Source organism: Haemaphysalis longicornis, unplaced genomic scaffold (genome assembly GCF_048455015.1).
Source record: "Haemaphysalis longicornis isolate Haplotype H1 unplaced genomic scaffold, Haemaphysalis longicornis Haplotype H1 scaffold_10, whole genome shotgun sequence".
Lineage (NCBI taxonomy): Eukaryota > Metazoa > Arthropoda > Arachnida > Ixodida > Ixodidae > Haemaphysalis > Haemaphysalis longicornis.
In genome coordinates this window covers 104,645,043-104,664,473 of record NW_027526204.1, presented here as the reverse complement: position 1 = coordinate 104,664,473, position 19,431 = coordinate 104,645,043, and the positions used below count along the sequence as shown (strand labels likewise).

The following is a 19,431-nucleotide window of genomic DNA, read 5'->3' as shown; positions in this document are numbered from 1 at the left end:
CCACCGCCCGCCTGCATGCTATACGTCCACTGAAACGCCACTCCGCCATTAAACCTGCGTGTTCCGACAGCCGCTCTGTCTCTCGTCTCTACAAAACGATGGTGCCGTGACCAGGATCACCTTCGAGCCGTGTCGAAAAGCACCCTACCTGCCTCGGAGCAGCAGAGACGACTACGGCGAGGAGCACCTGAGCAACCTGGACGGAAAAGGGACGGCGACGGGGCCTGCCGGAACGAAAGAAGACACACGGGGACCAACGTTCAAAGCGTCAGCGAACAACGCTGTCAGCATGAGTAAGGAAACGATAATCAAGAAGAGGAAAGCGCTTAGAACCCAGATTACGCAGCTAACCAACCTGGCGGAAGAAAGAATTGCTAATGGAGCGGACAAGCGAACCTTGAACGTACTTTAAGCGCAAATCAAAGGAATAGCCGTCAATCTAAAGACAACAAATGAACAAATTAAGCTTTCCACCACAGATGACTCAGCAGATAGCAGAAATATTGAGTACGATATGAAGATATTCGCTATTCTGTCGCAACTGGAGACCAGCATAGCCGAGCTAACGCAGGCCAATGGGCCAGCCATACCAACAACTGCAAATAACACAGAGCGGATCCACCCGACAGACGCGACGGAGCTAGTCAAGCTATTTAAGCTGGACTTGATGAAGTTTGACGGGAATGCGTTTGCTTGGCAGCAGTTTGAACCTACTGGACAAAGCAAGCACAAGAAACTATTGCTGATTTAAGTCCAAGCAAGACAAAGAACAAGGGAAACATGTTTTCACTGCCCGGAATGGAAGCATACTTAGATGATGAAGGGGTGCTTCGGTACACAGGACGACTGCAGTACAGCAAGCTACCCAACCGGCGTCTTATTGTGTTGCCTAAAGGAGGTCATTTTACGGAGCTTTTGGTCAGACATATTCATCACCTAATGCCCCATGGAGGTGTTCATGACACGTCGCAACTACGCACAAGATTTTGGGTACTACAAGGACGTCAGGTGGTGAAGAAGGTTGTGAACAAATGCACTGTTTGCAAGAGGCACAACGTAAGACCTCTGACGCAAGCTACGCCCCCGTTACCAGCAGACCGAGTAAATGAAGCTTTGCCATTTGAAATCAGCGGTGCCGACTTTGCAGGAACACTTCACGCACGAGAAAACGACAGGCAGATCAAGGTGTACGTTATCATTTTCACCTGTGCCGTCACAAGGGGTGTACATTGTGGAAAGGAGGCCCCAGCCCAACGTCAACCAACACCACCGGGACACGCGATACCGGCCGTGGTTCCAGAGGCCGGAGAGGCCCTGCAGCGGCGGAGGCGCCCCAACGGCCACATGGGACGGCGTGGTGCCACGTGCGGCCGAAGCAGCGCGACCATGGGCGCCGCTGTACGCGCCGCGGCGGAACTGGGAGAGCCACGGTGCCCGAGCACCCTCCACGCGGCAACCATCGGCCGATCCGCTGCGGGACAGCAACTCCCGCGGCCCGGCACCGCACCCTCGACAACAGTCTGCTCCGGGGGGCAGTGGGGAGCCCCGAAAGAAGCGCAACGTGGCCACGTGGGTGGTCCAAGAGAATAGCCCCCCCATGTAGCTACTGTGGCTCGGCTCCATGGAAGGCGCAGCTGCGCATTGAGCCAAGCCTGCCCCTGGAACTCGTCCCCGGGGTCTTCCGGGGACACACTCCGCGCGACTACCTGGCCCGCTTCCCCAAAGGCCCGACCCCGAAGCGCTTAGGCTGTGGGAAGGGTCGCCGTCTTGCGAGGCAGCCGTCCTGCATCCGGCCCCTGCCCAGCAACGAGGAGGCAAACGGCTCCAGCGACGGGGACGCCGACATGCTGGACCTGGGGTGTGGGGAGCCTGGCGACTCGGACGAGCACGCAGCCCACCTCCAGAAGCTTTTGGAGGAGCTGGAGGCGAAATGAAAGGTAGGCAAAAGCACTTAGCCTAAGGTGGTTAGAATGCTAGCCATCTTGTATTCGAACACCATCTTGAAACCGGGGTGGTGACAGTCTTAAGAATGAGGAGTGTGGAAAGGGTAGTAGCGGAAACCCGCAGCCACCGGCGGGGGGCACATTGGGGCGATAGCTCCTCGCCCGGAGGCAAGGTCGTCACCTCCACTCCCCTTGGAAGAACTGCGGACGATAGTCACATTCTTCCTGACGTGATTGGAGGAAGAATGAAACTTCATGAGGGAGGAAAGTTGACGCAAATCCCGCCCGGACATCCAAACGACTTGGAAAAGGCAGTGTCGCACCATTCAGTCTTGGTGGATCAGATGGCACCGGGAGTACTTGAGGGAAATTGCAGCCACTGCTCATACCAAGACAGCAAGAAACAGAGTCCTGTCAGTAGGGGACGTAGTTCTCCTGGAAGGTCGTGGACCAAGAACATTCTGGGAGATGTGTCGGATTGAGAAGGTGCATCCCGAACGTGACGGAGTAATTAGGGCGCGCCAACTCCGCAATAGCAGCAACGCGCTACTACGTCGGTCTACAAAGCACACATACCCGCTCGAAGATCGTTTTAAATAGACGCGCCGATTCCCAGATCATTTGGCACGGGCGGGAACCTGTAAAATATTCTCATCAGGGATCAAGAAGAAGACGAAGAAGAAAGGCCTGCTCATGCAGCGCGAGCGCGCGATCTGTATCATTTTTTTTACTCCGCTATTAAACCTGCGTGTTCCGACAGCCGCCCGTCTCTCGTCTCTACATTCACCAACAGTGAGGTATAACCACCGAGGTAGACTAATCAGAAGGCCGCTCATGAACATTTGTATATATAAAAAAAACAGACCAAAACCAAGATGGACATCTTTCAAGCAGTTGAGATGCTCAAGGCATCCCAGCAGGAAAGAGGCACAAGCATTATTTTAAACTGCTTCAGCAACGCCCGAAAGCAGTTCCAGCTGCCAAAGCTGACAATGGAGAGAGCGGGAGCATTCGAACCTGCCCGATCTCGCGAAAGCCAGCGTTTTGCGTTGACGAGAAGCCGGTGGGAAGTGCACGATGCCACGGCAATGACGACTTTCCTCACGTCAATTCATCACGCGCTTTGACCTCTGTGACAGAAGGGTTAGATGCCGTTGGCACCGTGCCACGTTGCAGGCTTGCTAGACAAGGCCTCCTGTGCCTATCTATGCACTGCATGAGCACACAGTGTTGCAATCCCTTACGAGCAAGCTACAGATGGTATTCAAGACGGAAGAAAAAGAAGCCACGAAGGCGTACCACGTGACCCACAGATAAACGTCAACATCTTAAGCCCTTTCCCTTACCTGCTACGCTACCACCCAGTGCCTTGGGCCTCGTTCTTCATTACCGCCTCGTTATACTTTCCCACGCTTGTTTGTGGTAATAAGACGTCCCGACTGAACGAGAAAAAAGAGAAAATTGTGCACGATTTGGAACATTTGGCTCTGCGAACGCTTGTGGCATGCTCTTGTAGCTGCACGTACCTCCCGTCCTCCCAGGCTTGTCCGTCCGAGCAGCGCGACCATTGGTCCAACAATGCGACAACGGCTCCACAGTCGGTCATCCCCTCAGGTTTCCAGCAGAAGAGACGAATGGGTTGTTTGCCTCTCGATGCCCAAGCCCACCTGTCGAAGCGCACAAATAAGAATCACCCTCCTTCTAAGGTATAAGCTTGGGTGTGCTGGTAAGCATTCTTAGGACAGCAGGGAAAAAAAAAAAGAAGACACTGACAAGATGTAAACAAGACAAGGTGCTATCATCCGCCTCATCCTGTTTATGCCCTGTGTGCGTCTTTTTTTTTTTTTTTTTTTTTTTTCGCGTGACCCTTGTGAGGAGAAACAGAGTGGAACACAGTCTGTGAAGCTGGGTTGTTTTCAAAGCAGGGTTCATACAGGCTTCAAAAGCAAAAATTCAAGGTTTTTCAAGGACTTTCAAGGACCAGAAAACACATTTTCAGGGTCCCCATCTAATGTTTTATCTGGGATTATAACTTTTCCAACACAATGCGAAAGTTTTTTATTGCACAATACCTAAGCACAATAGTGCACATTTAGATAGGTGCTAACGGGTTCGTATATGCTCCCCAGCTTTATTTTTTTTTATTTCACGGCTGGTATTTAGAGGTTTTTCTTTTTTTCTTTTCGTTTTGCTGAGGCTGTTTGATTTCTAAACTTAGTTAATGTTGCCTGTATCTCCTGCTTTGTCAGCAAGAGTATCAGCTGACATTAAATAGAGCAAGTGTTGCTTCAAGGCAGGATGAACTAAGTACACGTCCACCATTTGCACATAAAAGCAAACGTAAATTGAGCGTATGAGGCACAGCAAACATGCAATGAGCAAGCGTCCACAGACTAGATGGAAGATGCAAGATAGAGAACAGAAGCTGGCTTTCACTGGATTGTGTCGTGATATGGATTGGATTGACAAGTGCCTGCTCCCAATGTTGCCTTGCAATAATGAAAATCCACCAAACTTGTTATTTCATGCAATACACTAAAACTTGATTGTTACAATGTTTCTTCACATTTGTTAACACCTAAAATCCATGACAAACACTTCAAGTTCCTGTGAAAAGACAGGGCCATTAATTCTCTCCAGAAAAATCAAGGGTTTCCAAGGACCATTTAAAAATTCCAGGACTTTCCAGGCCTATTGAAACTTCCAAATTCAAGGGTTTTCAAGGTTTTCAAGGACCTGTGCGAACCCTGCAAAGCTGCAAAGAAGTGAGTTGAGTGAGTGCACGTTATATGTGCACTGGTTGATGTGCTATCTAATGTACTCTTGAATATATTGTATTTTGGTGCCAGGAGCTTTGTTTGACACCCACAAGTTGTCTCCATGTATTGCATTTTTTTTTGTTTTCACCCCGCTATCGTTCAGACTCTGTGAAGGATGTAGGGATTGGCGAAGTTGCAGAGTGCAACTTTTTACCCTATTTTCTGCCATAACGTGTGAACATTTATGGAAACAAACAGCATTGTCTACCTACTTAACCAAATTGATTATGGCGTGTGTGTGGGCCACCACCCAACTGTCCCTCAATTTCTTCATAGCCAAACAATTTTGATGGCAAGCCGCATTTTCACAACACCACTAAGAAGCGTACAGCTAGATTTTTTCACTCCAATGCATTTTTTGCTTTAAAAATGTGGTGAAAAAAAAAAAGACAACAGGATGGGGAGTGGAAAATTGACCATACTGTATTTTACTACATAGGCTCTACCCGAGAGACGTGGATTGGTTTTGTGCATAAATTTAAGGTTTGCTAATAGCATGGTAGGAAAACTCGCCAAATTTACAAAGTACTTATGTCCTGCCTTCTGCAGGTATAATAAAAAAGTGTGGCTGCTAAGCTGTCCATGCCGTTGTTTGGACCCCATCAAATTTTTTTTTTTCAACCAGTGCACGCCCATTCCTGGAATTAATAGTTCATTTCATGAAGTACATCAGGGGCGCACAACATGTAGGGGGAAAAAAATATTCCTCGGGGCACTTCTTACATGCTTTGAAGATGAAAGCCTGGGGATACTTATTAACTTTATTGCTACATCGTATTGGCTTCTCTTTCTTTTCTTTCGTTTGTCTTTTGGCTCGAATTAACTTAACCGGCTTCTCCTTTGCTACACAGTGTTTGCGTCTTCTCCACTTTCGTTTCTTCATCCTGCAGCGCAAATAGCGTCAACAAGCTGGCTGGCACCCACCACAGCTTCCCTAGAATCAAAGTTCTGCGTGGCTGGTGTGCAACCATTCTGCGGCATGCGCCGTCGCGTTCAGGTTTCACCCGGCATGCACTATTCTACAACTTTCACATTCCCGATTCATAGTTTTCTAAAGTCGAGCCATTACCCACTCCCAGCTCCTCCAATCCCCCAGGTGGGTATGTGCCACAAAGGAAGGAATGACTTCAGTTCCATCGCTGGCAGCCTGCAGAGATAGCGCACTTGTAGTGCACTGGGCCGCTGCGATGGAGACCCGAGCTGAAATCCATCGTATTCCACGTGTTTTATCTTTAAAGTGGCAGCCATGTCAGTTACAAGACAACCTCCACTAAAACGACGCTTTTTCACAAACGCACTGTCTAGAGTGCCGTCCGACGGCACTGTAGCTGATCGCTGCAGGCATCGCTAGAGCACTGCCCGACGACATTCAAATATTTAAGACTACGCTAGCACCGGCCAAAGCGTCTGTCGTTGTTGTGTAGAGGATCCATCTTAGGTTCTTGATCTCAAGGTCGGTGGTTAAAAACTGGATCTTGCGTCGGTTGTTTTTTTAACTTTAAATTGAACTATAATCTTTATGCCTTAGGTTAGGTTGCCTAGCTTTACGTTATCTAGAGCGATGTAGTGCCAGACTCGGTAATTTTACCACAAAACGCCGGTGGACGTCGATGTAGTGGAGTGCTTATAATACCGTCAGACGGCACTCTAGACACGGCCTTTCACAAAATGGGCTACTGGGTGACCATGCACGCTCTTTCCCACAAGACTGCCCACCTGTGACATCCTTTTCAGCGTTGAGGTATACGCAACTTGGCCGGACTTGGGCCGGACAGGTGCATCGTATTGTATGATCAGGTCACGGGGAAGGGCTGACAGCCGATGCGCCGGTAAGGGCTGCACCATTGAAGACGTGCTGCGGCAAAGCGAGGAGATAGTAAGTACACTGTTCGCTTCTACTTTCAAGGAGCCATGCAGACAAAACATAAGTTTGGTTCATTCGAAAGACTGCCTCGTTAGAGTCATGCTGACACTACTTAACTCACACTTCACTCAAATAAGCTATGTAGTGAGGAAAAAAGGGAATGGCCGTGCGACTTGCTCATTTCCAACAATGAAACCTATGATATCATATGCGACAGCTGTGCGATTGGCTGCGGCGGGCAAAAGCAAACGCAAATTAGGCAGGGCTTACTAGCTTGCCCAACAAGCTATTTGCGCTTCAATGTAGTGCATATTAGTTTTACAGCAGTAAGAATGTTGCTGCAAACAGTGAAAGTTATGAAAATACACGTAAACATAGAAGTACCGATGCGCACTATGCTTGTTTTAGCTGCACAGCAGTCTGCCGCTTTACGAAGGAATAAGTTTCGTACATCATGAACCAACTAGCCAACAATCAAGACCTACTAAGGCACTTTAGAGTTGTTTTACACGACACCGGCCGATTGGTATAAGCAACATTGTCTTAAGTGACCCTGTTCTTCGAGGATACCCCATGTTTCACGGAACAATTACTTTCAACAGTAACAAAAACAAACGAGGTGCAAATATGGTCAAAAACAAAGCAACGGCGGACAATGGTCCGTGGCAGAGTATGGTAGCGCCATCTGGAAGGAATGATGGCAAGCAAGGCTGCAGAGCCAAACGTTTGAATACGTTTGAAAACGTTTGAAAAGTTCGTTTGAATACGTGCACTTTTGACTTCATTGCTGACATTACAAAAACACGCGATTTGGCGGGAGAATCAAAATTTTAACCTAAACTGATTCAATTTCCCAGTGAATACGGCATGGTTTGCTGCCAGACAAGTGCTGGAAGCACTACAGGTGGTATTCGTTGAAAAGTTTAGCAGTCAATTTCTTCTTGGACACTAGGAACGGCCGCAGACATGGCGCGTCTTGGGCCACTGCGCCCGCACGCCGAAGAAAAAAAGGCACCGGCGTGCGTCGTCCGCTCAGTTTCAACCAGATTCTCAATGGTGGGGTCAAGAGAGATGTTATTAATCGCACCCACATTGGACTTGAGGCAACACTTTGCGTTTGGTGAGGTAGAGTTTGTAACGTGCAACACAGCCATGTGCTTTGCACGGACAAGTACAGCCACCCCGCGGAGACTGACGTGCCGGTGACGGCGCACTCGCACGGTTGCCTGCATGTGCGCTTCGCCAGTGAATACAAGAAATAAAACACGAAATTTTTCGATTTAAAACAAAGTCGTAGTTTGCTTGAACACCATCACCGCCAGTTTATCCCCACTGCAGCCCTTCATAAAACCCTCGCTGCCTTGCACCGTACAGTCATTCTTTGCCACCAAGACTTCTGATCTCATCGCGCCACCAAATTATCAGTATTCGCGCCTCTCGGTGGCCACTCCGTCCCCCTGGCGATCTACTCGTTGTCAGCTCTCACCATTACACGTCGAGCCCAAGCCTCTTAATTTGAGCTGAATACATTGCGCTCGAGTTTTCTCATTAATCCAAGATGCTTGTTTTTCTATCCCTAAGCATGACTCTTACCACTCTTCTTCCAAAGAACATAGCACAGACCGACATTTTCTATCAAGACGGTTAGTATTGGCAAGACTGCCAAGCTCTGTGCCTCATATGCTGGCACGGTTGAGTACACATTGGCTGCATAGAATTGCTGGTGACAGAGGTAACCTTGCCGTTCGTTCCTCGACGGTGCTTCCCAAATGCACCCCAGTACACACCAATTCGACGCCAGACTTCTTTCTTGTAGTTCAGATCAGCACTGTCCAGGGTGGTCACATTCAAACCCTTCCCTGAGAATTTCATAACCTTGGCGAAACGACAGATTCTCTGCTTGGATTGTCAAAACATTGTTGCCGTTCGATACACGGAACCAGTCACTCACCGTGACCCAGTTAGCCCGGTAATCAGTAAGACACTGTAAGAAGCACGTATAACGAAAGTAAGAAAATTCTTCAGACACTTTAGTCTGCCTACACTGTTTGAAGGCGATTATGAAGACCTAGCGTATATCAAAGACTTCATCGTTACTACATTATGTTTGCGTCTCTTTCCTTTCTCTTCATGTGTTTTTTTTTTTCTTTTTTTGCAGTGGTGCTAGCACTTACCTCCTGCTCTGGCAACCTGTAATAAAATTCCACCCAAACCCAATTTATTTTCTTTTTACAGCAGCGGCTATTTCGGTACCACTAGCGTTGATGTCGACAACGACGACTCACTTACGAAGGCTTTTCGCCTTAAAAAAATAAATGCTACGTGCACAATTATATCCAACTACGCACTAGGATCACCAATCCCCTCAACGAGGCTTTCTCAGGCATTTAATTCCCTTCCGCAGAAAGAAACAAAAGGCTTGCCACCATGTTTTCGGATATCAATCACACATCCTCTCGTATTTAATCACTTTCGGCCAACTGTAACCAATCCGACCATAGTGCACACACGTGCCACAAATCAGTTTTTGCACAATGGATCTTTTCCCAGTACCGGTCCTCCTAGCGGCCGCCGGGGTGAACTAAAAAATGGTAGTCAGGCACCCCCCTCCAGAAGTCTCACTGCCGGAAAACTCACGTACAAAACATTCTCAACCTTCAGGCCCTCCCTCACCCACCCATTCCTTTCGCACGAATGCCATGGAGCAAGTGCATTTTCCTGGGACTAATCTGCATTGATCGAGGCACCCGTTTAGGGGCGAAGCACCTTAGGGGCTCGGGCTGTCGTCGTCTCATGTCACGGTAAATCAAATTGTCAAACGATGGTCCAGGGTATAATGAATATAACCGGTACAAAATAAACTAACATGATTTAACATACAGGAATAATAAGATAAGATAATCTTTATTTTTCCAGAAGAAACTGGAAGGTCGTCCGGGCTAAAAGCTGCTAAAGACAGCTTGACAGTGGCCCGGAAACCCTCACTTGGCAGGGTTCAAGAAAGGAAAAAAAAATCACTCATAACGAAAGCAATTGAAAGAGTACATCCTTCGTACATAGTTCACAATAAGCTGAATTCGAAAAGTTGTACAAGAATTATGGTTTCAAAATTCGCAATTCGTACAAATTAACACAAAAAGACAGTTCTATACACAGGAAGACATGAAACAACAGCAATAGCACATAAATACAAAACACCAGCAATGATTGTAACAGTGATGGAAACTACAAGTTTACGAAGTATCGCCGCAACTGTTTGCGGGAAAAGCAATGTGTATGTCTATGTTCATTTAGAATGGTGGGAATGTTGAAGTACAGAGCCTGATATTTATAATTAGTGTGGAACCGCGGCACTACCCATTGTTCTGTGCTGCGCGTGCGTGAATGGGCATCCCTTGCTGTTAGGGATGAGAGTGATATTAAAACGCTTTTTAGTGCGTTTGATGCAGAAACAAATGCACCTAAAATACGAAACCTGTACAAGTGGCTTACTTTGATAATATTGTATTTTGGGAAAGCATTTTGTGTTGATGCCAAATACGGAATACTGGCGATATTTCGAATCATTCTATTTTGCAACCTCAGAATTTTTATTTCATTTGTTTTATTTGTCGTAGCCCACACAAGACTACAATAGTTAACATGCGATGCAAATAACGCGTTGTAAATTTGCAGTTTCACCTGTGCAGGAAGGAAATCCCGGCATCGCGATAATACTCCGGTGACTGAGGACCGTTTATTACAAAGGTTAACTATGTGTGTGTCCCAACCTAAATGTGCAGAAAATGTAACGCCTAGAATCTTGTGTTCGTGTACAATGTCAATAACTTTATCCTCATAAATTGTTACTTTGCAGGTTAAGTGCTTTATTTTTAGACCTGGAGATAACTACTTTGGTCTTATTGGAATTAATGCTAATTTGATTCGACTGCGACCAAACGGATAGCTTCCGAATCAGGATTTAATTGCATTAACAACAGAAATTTGTTAAATTCCATAACGAAATTGATTTTAAACGCTAGGTTTTCTCCTGTAAAGCATACTTCTAAGAATCTTGCGGCATGTGACAAGAAGACAACTTGCGGCCAGTGTCTGCCTCTCATTTAATTGCTTAAATCCGGTTAAACTGCCTCAGCTAGTGCACTATTGCTCCTCCCACCGGCGCTTCTCCGGTGCCAAATCAGCGCACGCCGTATGGCAAGAGAAATTTACAACTGTTGAGTACAACTATAAGCTGCATGCTTCGCCCATCCTCGTGTTTCACGTTAGTGGAGATGTGCCGAGATTTTTCTTTACTTTTTTTTTTTTTCGTTTTCATTACTCCCTCGCTGGTGGCCATGTGCTCCCAGATTGGTCAGTTTCAAACGTCGTTGCGGCTTTCCTTTGAAATAATAATAATAACAATAATAATTATATTAATAATAAGATTAATAATAATAATAATAATAATTACTTTGCGGAAAAGAATTTCCCTGGATGGCCCGCACGGTAGGACAGAAAGGCTGAAAGCCCGTACCACGGCCCGTACGCAGGGGCATCTGCTAGCCTTGCCATCCAGGGCAGGAGAAGGCTTGTTTATGTGCATGTACGAACTCTCCACGAGCTATCGAAAAAGGGGAAATGAAAACGTGCCGCGCTTTTAACTTCGTCTTATTATGTTCCGAATAAAACTACGATACCAACACTCCTTTTTTTTCTACGCCAAGAGGGGGGGCAACTAGGGACCAGTAAGGTGTTTGGATTGGCCAATGGCGCGCCCAATCTGCGGCGTAATGAGATAACGCCAGCCAGCAATAAAAGTGGAAGAACAAAAACGAACGCTTCAGTGAGGGCTCACCACTGCCCTCGAGTTGCTTATGTTGCGTTGTAATCCACGGCTCCGGCGTTTAGCCGCAGTGGCCTTGGAATAAGCGTACGTTAAACGGAGACCGCTTTACTTTACATGGGACGTACACAGAGCGGGAGGCAGGACTGACCTGTCATTCGCTTTGGAAGAGCCGACATGGCCGACACGTGACAAAGCCCCAAGTGCATCTTTGACAGTTCAGTGCCGTCGTCGCTCAGAAGCAGCTGAACCGCATTCTTCCGTCTGCTTCTACGCATCGACTGGAAGCTGTGAACTCGACCAACTTTACTAGCAGCAGCCACTGGCAACGCCGCTGAAGAAAGGCAAAGTCGCGAAGTCATGCTCGTGAACCAAACTTTTCGGCGCGCCACAGGGCGCGCTTATCTTGCGTTGTTGACTTCCGCTGGATTATAGGATTCTGTTGACTGCAAATAGCCACAGAACAGGGAGCCGTCACAGATACGCCTACCCCTAGCGTTGCTTTCTGAGCTCGAGATCGGGGACCAAGATATTCAGCGATGATGCAAGTATTATAGCATTCCCAGTAGTGCTTCTACTTGAAGAAGTAGAACAAAACTTCCTGTGCAGGGTTTATTTTTACTACCAGCGTACATTAGTAACGCATAAATAAACGTCAAACTAGGAGCTGCAAAACACTTATAAAATTACTAAATTTTTATTTTACTTTGTAAAAAACTTTATCTTTTTTTACAAATATAAGGCTCGCATCAGTTACGTTTAAAGCACAGGAATGGTTGTAAGCTTTCGACAACGTAACTGAATGCGTTTAGTGCGTTTAAATATAACAATAACAACATTGGTAGGAAGACATATGCAAACGGAATGGGTCACATTTTGAACTACGAAGGCAAGGTATGACGTCACAAAGTGCTTTGAGTTTCGCACTTACGAACGCATCCTAACGAACGCCAAAACAGCCAAGCTCAAACAAAAGCAGCTCGCGCCCTGTCAAGCCGTCGTTAGCGTGCTTAACGTCGTAGCTACTTTGTGTTGACTTTGAAATGGCTGCCCACCGGTACACGTGCGTTGGCTTCTCGCCCAAGATAGACTGGAAAACTATCGAGTTCCTTCTCCCCATGCCAGTCTACCGAATCTGTAGCGTGTGCAGTGTCCTGCCCGACATGATATTCAGCCTGGAGTGCGGTCACGTCTTCTGTCCCGCCTGCATGAGCGAGCTGACGCAAAACTCACCCACTGTCAGGTGCCCCTTCGACCAGCAGACCTTCGAAGACGAGCGTGTGAGCCGTGACTCGTCGTCTCAAGAGTACGTCGCCGGCTGTAAGTCGTACTGCCTCAACAAAACCTCCGGGTGCAACCACGTGGGGCCCGTGTCCGAAATGATTGAGCACTACTACTCGGAGTGCGTGTACCACGTAGTCCGATGCCGCTCGTGCAAAAATCCCGTGGCCAGACTGAACGTTCTGGCCCACTTGCGTGGCGGTTGCAGCAGCACAGACGTCCTGACCGCGCAGGCGGCCGACGTGGCCCCAACCGCCGTCGGCTCAGACGTAGATCTGTCCGCGATACTGAGCAAGATTGAGAATCTCGAGAACGTTATCCTGACGCGCACGAACGGACTCGAAAGGATGCTGCGGTCTGGCGGGTCGAGTATCTACGCAGGCGGCAGTGTCGACGCTCCCGCGCCTCGAGTCGACAGCGAAGTCGTTTCGACGTCGGATTCGCGGCCCGACACGACAACGGCGGACAACACGACGACACGGACGACTCAGGAACGGCCGCCCCCTCCGGCACAGCCCTCTACGCCCGAACCCGAGGAAGCCGCCCCAACGCCTGTCGTCAACGGTGTCGCGACCGCTGACAGCTCCACGTCCGAAGAGTCTCAGGACCAGGCAACTCTTGAACCTCCACCGAACAACGTCGCCAACGGCGAACCGGAAGCTGAGGAGGAAGTAACGGAGGCGGTTTTGGAGCCAGCCGAAAGTGCGTTGGCGAATTCAGCCGCGCAGAATCCAAGGTTCACGCACATCTGGGAGGTGAAGCCCTTCCGCAAGTTCCGTAACACGCCTTCGGTGGTGTTCAGAAGCGACGTGGTGACCGTTGGCGAAAACGGATACAGGATCAGGCTCGAAGGCAAGTTCAATGGGGTGGCAGACAGCCAGGCGCTGTACCTAGGCCTCTACCTGAGGCTGCAGAGGGGCCCCAACGACGCCAGCCTTGCCTGGCCTTTCAGGCGCAACTGTTCGTTCGTGCTGCTGCACTCGAAGCAGCACAACCGAAACATCGTTTTTAGGCTGGCCGACCACTTGAATGTCGAGGAGATGCAGAATGCGGCCAACACGAGCCTGAAGCGGCCAAGGCAGGGCGAAAACGACGACGCCTTTGGCATCGACAAGTGCGTAACTGTGCAACACATGCTTCAGGCTGGCTTCGTCAAGAACAATGTCTTCAAAGTCCAGTTCGTTGCGGAATAAGAAGCTCCTTCAGTCCACAGCGAGATGTCAAGCTGTGAAAATGGTCGTGCGACTTTTTTTTTTTTGTAGTTTGATTAAGGCATTTGGAACACCACACTTGGTCCAGTAACGAAATTATGTGCAGCTAGCTGTTTATTCGGCTGTTAAAATAAACGCTAAATTAGGACTTGCTGAGTACTAAATTCAGTTTATCTTTTTTTCTTTCTCCTTAAAGCATTAAATAGAAGTTTTGCACCTAGAGGCTGGAGTACAAGAGGAAACACTTTTATTGTCGTTTCCTAGCGCTTGGGTTTTGGGAAAATGTGTTTTAGAAGAAAGCGTAACGTTTTATCTACAGTTTAAAAAATTGCGCATTCGTATTGTTTGCTGTGAACTCGTTCAGTTCTAAACGGCCTAAAACTTTCTGCAGTTCATCTAAAGCAGAATGACCATTGCAGATTTGTGTATTAGCTAGCTGGAGAGCGGTTGTGATTGTCAGCCCTTAATGTCAAATTATGTGCACAGAAAAAAAACAGTGAACGTTGTTTGAGAGCTAACAGGGCACTGCATTGTTATTTGTTGCATAAGAGCCCTGCATGAGATGTGATTTCAAATGCATTATTCAAATCATCACCATTCAATTTGTGTGAAAGATTGCCTAGATGTAATCCAGGGTGTATGAGAATGGAATATTAAATGTGACAAAGTTTCATATTATGTTTATGTGTTAGTAAACCTTAAAAATTTGCTACACTTTTTGTTGTTTGCTTTTGCACTTTCTTTTTGTTTGTTTCTGAGCCATTCCCAAAGCTGCAAATTGCATGAGTTCCACACTGCGTTTTCGCCCATCACTTCCTTGAGTGACGCATCTAGTGTGGTGGTACGAATGGCCACCACTATCTCAACTGGGCATTTTTTCATTAAGTCCATTCACTGTTTGCTTTCACTTTTTTGCAAGTTTTTGAATGGGTGTGTTCATCAAGTGAGAATGTCAGTTTGCTGCGAGAAAATGATTTTCAATCGTACCTTACGGCAACTTTTTTTTTCTTTTTTGCAGCTGGTAGTTCCCACACAACACCAGGCACCATTTTCTTTTTTTAGCGTGATGCTTGTGTAAAAAGTGTGTGTGTGTATGCTTTTGTCCATCAAGTGAGATAATGTCATTTTGCTCTGAGAAAACACTTAGCACACCTGCCTTGTGTATTTTTCTTTTGGCTACAAAGCTTGCATTTTGTTTTTGCATTTAATTTCACTTCTGACTGCTGGAAGTAGCACAGCAGCAGTTCTCAATCTCTGCAGAAAAGGCGCGAGTTAAAATGATATATATTTGTTTGACATCGTTGTTGTTACGGGTGAAAGTGATTCTTGTGCGTGTTTTTGCTGCTGTTCTCGCATCTGTGTGCATTTCTTTTTTTTTCAGCTGGTAGTTTTCATCACGAAATCACTATTTGTTTCCTTTAGTGTCACACTTGTCGTCGTTAAAGTGACACGTTTCCTAGCAAAAAAAATAAAGCTTCACTCAAAACGGGCACTGGCCCTTTTGACATGGATCTGAATGGGGTATGTTTTATCCTTCTTTAACCCCACCCACCCGGATTACCCGTGGCTGCCGTAAATAGTGCAAAATATGACACTTCTGCGCATCATTTTGTGCAACTATTATGATCAGCTTTGTGTACGTGGCAGCCTTTCAAGCTTATGTGGCAGCAAATGCTTACAGAGAAGTAAGTTATGTGACGGTGCGAGCAAGCAGTACTTTTTTTAGACTTGACAGAGGCCTGCAACCCTGGTACATTGGCAGAGCAAAAACGGCTATCAGTATCTTATTGCAGCCTATGTTGATCCAAGAAAGAGCATTGCAACAATTAGAACGTCAAAAAACCACACACAGTGCAAGAAAAACGAGATAGAAAAAAACAAATGTGCACTTATGCTGCTTTGAACATGCTGTTGTCCTAATGAGTTAAATGTAAAGGCAGAATGTGTTCTACCATTTGGCGGTCGTAGTTAGCACATGTTACGGGTATTTGTTGCGTGTCTTTATTTTGTGTAGTTTATGCTTTATCTAGAGGTGTAAGGGTTTCGGATCCTTGCATATATGGATCGTTGCATTTCATATCAGTGTGATAATGAGCCATGAGAATCAACTGGAACCGTTGAGGTGTAGGTAGGATTCTAAGGTTGTCAAAAATAGGCCCAGTGTGTGTGTCATAAGGCAGAGCCGATGATTGTCGAGCCTCAAAGCGAAATGGGGCAGGCATAAGGCAGCTTAGCAGTTGTGGCAAGAGCGACGTGGTGAAAACGAGTAGTGCTGACTAGTTGAAGGCAGATTCCTGAGCTGCTGTTGGATTATAGTTCGTTGAAACAAACTCTGTGAATTTGGACTATGGTACATCCAAACAAGTCCGGTTGCACATGGCCACGTTTTTGACAGGATGAGGCTCGTAATATCTCCAAGAAGGGTAAAGAAGTTCAGAAAAACAAGTTTTGAGAAGATGACATCGGCTTTCCAGTATGCACCCACCCCAAAGAAATTCTACTTGGTAACAATATCTTGCAAGTTTTAGTGAGTATCATCATCATCACCAGCCTATCTACGCCCACTGCAGGGCAAAGGCCTCTCCCATTATTCTCCAATTACCTTGGCCCTGCACTAACTGTGACCAATTTATCCCCGCAAACTTCTTTATTTCCTCTGCCCGTCTAACCTTCTGCCGCACCCTGCCACGCTTGCCTTCTCTAGGGATCCACTCTGTTGCCCTTAATGACCAACGGTTATCTGGCCTTCGCATTACATGCCCTGCCCATTTCTTCTTAATTTCTACTAATACGTCGTTAACACTCGTTTGTTCCCTGACCCCCTCCACTCTCTTCTTGTCCCTTAATGTTACACCTATCATCTTCCGCTCCATTGCCCGCTGAGTCGTCCTCAATTTAACTTGAACCCTCTTAGTGAGCCTCCAAGTTTCTGCCCCGCAGGTGAGTACCGGTAAGATGCAGCTGTCATACACTTTGCAGCGGACAGCGAAAAATGCCGCACTGCCATGCAACAGCACCTATAAATTTTAGTTTCTGCACTGCTTTGCCCCTTTCTCCCAGGGCCAGATTATAAGTTTATAAAAGTTTAAGCCTCCTGCTGGTTTCCCTTATTGAAACAGAAATTTTGCATTTCAATAATGAAGGTTTCTAAAAGGCTGTTCATTGCACAGTGTGCATAATCCTGAAGTTGGGTCGCAGTTCTTTAATGTGAGGCATGCTGTAGATTCTTGCAGGCAAGCTGTTAGTTTCTGTTAGTTTTTGCTGGCTGGTACAGCGTCTGTATGTTCTCTTTGCTGCGTCTACTCATGCGTGGGCTGTACTCCAGGTTCATTTGAAACAAAAGGAGACCGCGGTAATCCCAAAGCAAGCCTCAGGGTCTCGTTCTCGAGAGTTCTCGTGGCAGGTTCTAAAGAAATCAAAGCCGTCTTGATGGAACGACCCGAAGATCGTGATGAACGGGCAGAAATGAAACACGAGGAAAATTCTTTGCTGAAGGCAATGGCAACGTTAGAAACAGCGCCGATGGCCGAGTTTTGCAGCGCTTCAACGCCACCAGCAAGGTACTTCAGAGCCCAACACTGTTATTGAATGCTGCGTGCCCGACGCCTGATAAAATTATTGTGTGAGTATGTATCCGGCTTAAGAGAGAGGTTTGGTGAAAATTGAAATGCTTGCAAAGGAAGTGTCGCACAATGCTTCGTACAAAGCAAGTACCCAGAGAAAGCGAAAACAATGAACACGATACAACAGCCCCGAAGGCAGGAGCACGCCAGAGCCACACGATCTTTCAGCTAAGTTGCTCCGTGACACCTTCGTCACGATTGACAATCTCCTGCAGGCTCTCTCAGCTCATTTGAGCGCCTACACCGAAGCCTGCCCGCAGGTTGCTGTTATTACAGATTGAAACTGCTTTTCCCCAGCGCCGAGGCTGCTGCAGGCAATGGCCTCGTGAAAAGTTTCCTTCTGATCTAGCTGGCTGGCACAATGTACATAATATCACTGTTTGTATGGAAACGCTCCCTTAGCCTTAGGAGAGCTTGAGTTTCTGTCGGAGGGTGAAATCACAATAGTCGGATGATTGGTAGCGTGTTTACTGTAAATGTGCAAACAGTTACTGAACAAAAAAATTAGCAGTGGCTTAGCTCGGCTATTCCCGGATATACGTAGCGTGAGGTAAGGTTCAGCTGGTTATTCTTAGCTTTCCTGGTTGTCTAGGATTAACTTGATTATCATGCGTATGCTTACTGCTGCTTCAATGACACACACACGGTATACACATGATGTGACACGTGTATATTTATCAAGTGGCTCCGGCGCAGCACGAGCCATCTGTTCCACACCCGGTTACCCCTCCATGATCATCAAGTGGACTGGGCTGCCATGCGCGGAACGGAGGTCGGCGATGACGCTGGGCGTGTGGGGTGTGCGAGAGACGCCGGGGAGCGAGCAACGTTCTGTGCGCCGTGCAACGTCACTGCTCCTCGCGCCTGCGCAGCACGGCTCTCCAGGAGCCACGCGAAACTGCTCAACCTCGGCCAGTGTAGCTCATGCTACAAAATTAGTGCCCTTTCACTCTGTGAAAACGGATCACCTGCGAAGCTGCACGCCCGGCATGCACGAAACAAATCGTTTGTTTAAGTTACAACTGAGCATACTTCCTAGCCAATTAGCTGAATGAAATTTGGGAATAGGTGTGCTTGTGTTGTGTACCAATCTCCGTCGTCCCATTTAGTTTGCGCTGTTTAATCATAATGGTTATATACCAACTAGCCCAGTTTTCAACCTTGTAGAAGTTTGGAAAGACGTGAGCTTTATCCGACCGGACAAACGTAGAGCTGTTCCTTTCCCTCCTGTGTCGTAAGCATCTTACTGTTTAACACGCCAACCCAATCCACTCCACCACCGAGGACACCTGACCGGTCACATTGGGCTGTTTGGTCACGAAGCCTTCAGCTGCGCGTGCCTGGCCCTCCACTTCCAACCCGTGCACGCATAAATGCTCATGAGCGGGCGCTCAAAAGTGAACGACAGCGTTGATCATGTCGTTCTGTAAGCCCTTTAAAGGGGTCATGCAGACAAAATACGTTTCTTTAATTATTCGATAGATTTCGTGTTTTACAGTACCCTCAGTACACTTGTATGGCATCAAACGATGTCGTATTCATTGAGAAATTAATGAATTTAGGTTAAAATTTGGATCCTCCCCCAAGCCATCTTTTCCCGTGACGTCTGCATTGAAGTCACAAGGGTGGGCATTCAAACGAACTTCCAGTGCGTCATTAGGCTCTGCTGCCTTGCTTACCGTCAGTCCCCCCAGACGGCGTTACCATATGGAGCCGCCTAAGGTCCCTGAAATTAGGACCTTAGAGCCGCGGACTGTTGTCCGATCGGTGCTTTTTTTTACAGTATTTTCACCCGGCTAGTTTTAAAGGCAGAGCATTTCAGTAACTCACGATGTCACCCGCGTTGACGACCGTAGTCCGCACCG

At 47.3% G+C, this 19,431-nt stretch overlaps 1 protein-coding gene and 1 long non-coding RNA gene across 2 annotated transcripts in view; one reads left to right on the top strand and one right to left on the bottom strand.

The window, feature by feature from the left end:
* The window catches only part of LOC144159024 (uncharacterized), a 78,764-nt gene extending 66,933 nt beyond the window's left edge, over nucleotides 1-11,831 (bottom strand). The window contains exons 1-3 of the long non-coding RNA XR_013320228.1: nucleotides 11,603-11,831; nucleotides 6,479-6,617; nucleotides 3,470-3,610 (exon numbers count right to left, since the gene is read on the bottom strand). This is a non-coding gene — a long non-coding RNA (uncharacterized LOC144159024). The remainder of the gene's footprint in view (nucleotides 1-3,469; nucleotides 3,611-6,478; nucleotides 6,618-11,602) is intronic.
* Nucleotides 11,832-12,350: 519 nt separating this feature from the next.
* On the top strand, nucleotides 12,351-15,454 carry LOC144159022 (uncharacterized). Its single transcript, XM_077690256.1, has one exon. The coding sequence runs from the start codon at nucleotides 12,495-12,497 to the stop codon at nucleotides 13,923-13,925; it is 1,431 nt and encodes a 476-aa protein (XP_077546382.1). The 5' UTR covers nucleotides 12,351-12,494; the 3' UTR covers nucleotides 13,926-15,454.
* The last annotated feature ends 3,977 nt before the right edge of the window (nucleotides 15,455-19,431 follow it).